At 33.3% G+C, this 5,250-nt stretch overlaps 1 protein-coding gene across 1 annotated transcript; it reads right to left on the bottom strand.

The window, feature by feature from the left end:
- Positions 1 to 1,132: 1,132 nt before the first annotated feature.
- LOC148191757 (uncharacterized) lies at positions 1,133 to 3,021 on the bottom strand. The gene is made up of 5 exons (XM_088101077.1): positions 2,540 to 3,021; positions 2,333 to 2,458; positions 1,948 to 2,227; positions 1,761 to 1,865; positions 1,133 to 1,677 (listed from the first exon to the last, which is right to left on the bottom strand). Exons 1-5 carry the CDS (start codon positions 3,019 to 3,021, stop codon positions 1,168 to 1,170), a joined length of 1,503 nt encoding a protein of 500 aa, XP_087957203.1. The 3' UTR covers positions 1,133 to 1,167.
- Positions 3,022 to 5,250: the final 2,229 nt, after the last annotated feature.

Genomic DNA, 5,250 nt, shown 5'->3' with positions numbered 1-5,250 from the left:
TGCAAAAAGGACTAAATTGAACACAAATTATAATCTTTAGGACTACATTGAACATAAAAAAAATTAGGACCATTTTGAACAAAGCTAACAAAAATTGGGAACAATAATGGTATTATACTATTATAAAATTATAAAATTATAAAATTATAAAACTATAAAATTATAAAACTATAAAACTATAAAATTATAAAATTATAAAACTTTAAAATTATAAAATTATAAAACTTTAAAATTATAAAATTATAAAATTATAAAATTATAAAAGTATAAAATTATAAAATTATAAAATTATAAAATTATAAAATTATAAATTATAAAATTATAAAATTATGAAATTACGAAACTACGAAACTACAAAACTACGAAACTACGAAACTACGAAACTACGAAACTACGAAACTTACTACAAGAAAAAAAGTGTATTACATACAGCAAAAATCCGTATATAAGACCCAAAATCCGTATATAATACGTGTTTATATACGGATTACATACGGGCAAAAATCCGTATATAATACAGTCGTAACTAGGTTTATATACGAATTTATCCGTATATAACTTATATACGGAAATTGTATACGGATTTATCCGTATATAACTTATATACGGATATTATATACGGATTTATCCGTATATAAGTTATATACGGATAAATCTGTATATAACTTATATACGGAAATTATATAAAGATAAATCCGTATATAACTTATATACGGAAATTATATACGGACAAATCCGTATATAACTGATATACGAAAATTATATACGGATAAATCCGTATATAATTTATATACGGAAATTATATATGGATATATCCGTATATAACGTATATACGTTTAAATCCGTATATAATGGTTTAAGAAGAGCTAAATAAATATCCTGTATATAGTTGTTCCCCATGCACAATATACAAGCAGACCTGGACATTATAATGAACATTCACCATTGTTATAAGCAAACCTGGACATTATACATTGCACATCGACATATAAATTCAATAAGGTTTTCAGATACACTTAATCCACAAAGGAAACATTGTATATGAATACATAAATATTGTTTACATCAATATAACTGCAAGAATAAACATTAGGTAAGTTCATAAACAGATTGTAGTTGTGGTTCTAAATAAGTTCAACAGTAATGGAAATAAGTTCTATAAAATGCCTAATAATGCATGTAATCATTTCCATCTTGTGGTTGTTCATCTGGTGGTTGCTGGTGTGGTGGTTGTTGTTCTGGAGGTTGCTGTTCTGGTTGGACATTATTGGGTACTTCATTTTGAACTTGAGGATTTTGAAGGTTTAAAAAGTCTTGTGCAGCTGCGGCTGCTGAAGGCGGAAGGAATGGCAGGAGGACGCCAATAAAGCCTTCAAACTTTTGAAGCTGCTGACCATATTGTTGTAACTGCGATTTCAGGTTAACAATTTCTTCTGAATTTTGTGGTTGAGCAGTAGAAGATGCCTGTGTCTGTTGGATGTAACTATCAACACAGTCATCTTGGGAAGTGACATTTCCAATGCCGTATACGCGTCCCTTGTATTTTCCACCAGCAGCCTCTAACCAACATCGGTTTCTCAATCTCTCCTCCTCCGCAGGGTCTAGAGGAGAAGATGTTGAGACACCAACAGATGCAGTCTCAGATCTTATTTGAGAAAATTTTGCAACAAATTGTTCCTGTTAAATGAATAAATATTATCATTACACATGAGGTTTAAAAACCGAAAATTTATAATGTGATAGAGTTAGTACAAACTTACATGGGTCCGCCTAGACCTTTCGTCCACAAATTCCCCTGTTGATTGACGAATATGTGTCTGCTGAAATATTTCATCAACATGCACAGACCGACCAAGCTCTTGTGACTACAAACAAAAGGAGTTGTTAATAAATATTTGTAAAGTTTATGATTACAAATATAAGAAAAAAAATGTACAAGTTATATACCAAACGAATAGCATGCTCATGCACGCTTATAGATCCTCTAGTGTGCAAACAACCACCCTTTTCAGATGTTCGATTCTTCTTTGCCGTTTCACACTTTTGTCTATAAAGTGGCATGTTCCACTTTTCCAAAAGAGCATTCCAAGTATCGTCCCCCAGCCAATCAGGTCTTTTTCCTAGAGTTCTAGCTTTTTTATACATCTCTGAGAGTCTATGAGATGCCTTGGTGTGATAATTTTTTTTGATCTTTTCCTCATCTTCAGGCTTCCATGAAACCCTTTTCCTAGAAATAATAGGTTTGAATAAGTAAACAAGTTCAAAGTATAAATTAAATGCAGGACACCAACTATTGACTTTGTAACAGGATTGGGAATGAAAAGTGTTTACCTTAAAACGTTCGAAGAAGACATCTCTGGTTGACTTAGGGATTGAGCCCCATGTTAGCCATGGCTCATCAAACTGTTCCTTGATGGTGGCTGTGATTGCCTTCGATGCAGTTTTTGTAGGATAAAACCTAAAACAAAATTAAACTCAAACATTACAATAATACAACAATGAATTGTCTATATATTAATTGAGTTAATTTTTTTCTTACCCTCCTCCAACGGGTGTAATCATTGGACGACTATTGGAACATTCTTCCACGTAATTGGCGGCTGAACTAGAATGTGGATCTCCATCCTCTATACCAGGTGATGGTGCAATATTTCTGGGAGTTGATGGGTTAGAACCAACATTGGGAGAGAGTGAAGCCATTCGATGGGGAGGCACTTGGTATGGAGTGGGTGTCAAGCCAGGCACTTGTATCGGAGGTGGAAGAGATGTACCAATAGAGGTAGGTGTAGATGTAGGAACTTGATGTGGAGTGGAAGTGAAGGCAGAAACAACTAATGGAGGTGGAACAAATCTACCAGTGGAGGTAGAGGTAGGTGTAGTTGGTTGACTGGTTGAACCAATTTCATTATTGAAACGTGTCATCAACTTCACTACATAAGATTTCTTCCCCTTCCCCTTATCAGAATTTCCTGAAGATGGAATAGGAGGGCCAGAAGGACTTGATGCCATATTCTTGAACATAATATATATTTTTATACAATAGAAGAAAAGAAAATTTAGAAATAGTACAATCAGAGATAAAAATGTGTAACAAGTAAACCAAAAACAATATTATACTCAAAAAAAAAACATCTTCATTGTTCTTACAAAAAACAATGCACTATAGAGAAGGTGGGAAGGTGCAGAGATAATGCATATGCTGATAGCAAGGTGCCCCCTGGTGCTTTAGTTCATAGTCACCAACACATAACAAAAATAATAATTAAAAACCCTATCTCATTGCCTCCATGGGACCCTATTAGTCTATTTCACATGGCCTCATTTTCTCTACTCACCTTTTCTTTCACTTCCTTTTTCTTTTCTAATGCACACTCTGATAGCATATATAGGATAAGAAAAAATAAATGAGACATTTGTGAAGCATGATCCTTGAGACACGAACAACCAAATTATTCGACCTTGCCGTGGGGGGCAACCTACTTCGTTTAACCTCAGGGGCCCTTTCCTCTTCTAGAATGCCTCAAATGGATGATTAGGTGTAGAGAAATTATTAGCTCTTCCATGAAAGTCTGTTCATATCTATATAATATATGTATTAAGTCTTCAAATGTTATTAGGGCATATTTTTTTAATGAAAAAAGACTTTTCATTAAATGTAAACTCGGATATGCATATGTTTCAAATTTTTATTAGATATATCTAAATATTTTACTTACTCTAAATCTGTAAACTTTTACTTTTTTTTCTTTGGATAAAATGTACTTCATTATCTGACATTCCTTGTCTCTTATTATCTCTTTTGATGGATAAAGTAATATATCATTAGTAATCTTAACTAAGGTTCCAACCAAAAATAGGTTACCTTAAGTCGCATGAACTTAACAATTTGTTATTAAAACAATGTTTTACTGGATTGAGAACAAAAGTATATTCATAAATTATTATCTTTAAGTTCAATTCTAAGTAATATAATAAAATATTCATAGCCTTTAAATATTCTTTCCACCCATGATTGGGAACTAAAATTTCATTCCAACAACAGTATTTTAATCCTAAATCAGTTATTGCCACCCATAATTGTAATTTTTCTCGAGACATCTAAAAGAAATCACACGGTTTCCTTTAGAAAAATTGTATGTATAAAAAAAGTGTTACAACAAAACAATAATTGAAAGATGAGAAAGAAGTATATGTTAAATAAGAGTGTCAGTGTGATTTAAGATTAGGAAAAGCTATTTTGGACCACTGTTAAGACTTACATTGATAAGAACTTAAGATTGTGGACAACATTATAAATGCAACAAATTAGAAGTAAGAACACACCCTAACTCTATTCAGTGCTAGAACTATGAAATTCATCTTCATTGTCATCTTTACCCTGTCCCTCTGCATTGTATTCTTCTGATTCCGTTGTATCTTCATCTATCTGCCCTTGAAATGATGAAATATTGAAACTACGAAACTACGAAACTATGAAACTATGAAATTATATAATTATAAAATTATAAAATTATAAATTCCAAAATGAAATGCTCAGGCCTAACACGAAGAGTTGTTCTTCCAAAATGAAATGCTCAAGCCTTTGCAAAATTGAAATGAGAGAGAGGGACAGCTAAGGCAACAACTGCCTTTGCTTTACTGAAATGCACTGTTTCATTTAGGGGTGCTGCTTCCTTCACCACTACCATATACTTCCTCCACCTCCCCACATTATTTTAAATACAATTATATCCTTAAGTTAAAAAGATTTTTACTTTTATCCTATTTTATATAATTTGAAACCCTAATTTTATTTTCCCAACACCCATCCACGGAACTCTCTTCTGCTTTTCCCATTTTCGTTTCACCTCCCCACCTCCTGCACTTCCATTCCTTTTTCTTCTTAGTTTTTTCTTGTTTGAAAGCTTCCAATGCCGCCGTGGTGTGAAGGAGCCTCGCCACCGTGGTGTGGAGGAACATCGAGGAGCGTCTAGAGCATCAACCAGCGTGAGGAAGTATACATCAACGGAGGTGACGGATGTCCCCTAATAAAACAAACTCTAAAATAAAAAAAGTAACATTTAAACGGAGGTGACATCTTCAACGGATGTCAACATCCGTTTAAGGTAAAACGGATGTCGACATCCGTTTTTCCTTAAACGGATGTGGACATCCGTTTTTCCTTAAACGGATGTTGACATCCGTTTTTCCTTAAACGGATGTTGACATCCGTTGAAGGATGTCACCTCCGTTTAAAGGTTACGTTTTTTA

Source organism: Vigna umbellata, chromosome 10, assembly GCF_029865625.1.
Source record: "Vigna umbellata cultivar VRB3 chromosome 10, Vumbellata_1.0, whole genome shotgun sequence".
Taxonomy (NCBI): Eukaryota; Viridiplantae; Streptophyta; class Magnoliopsida; order Fabales; family Fabaceae; genus Vigna; species Vigna umbellata.
Note: the sequence above shows the minus strand (reverse complement) of the source record. Positions and strands in the feature narration are given on the sequence as shown.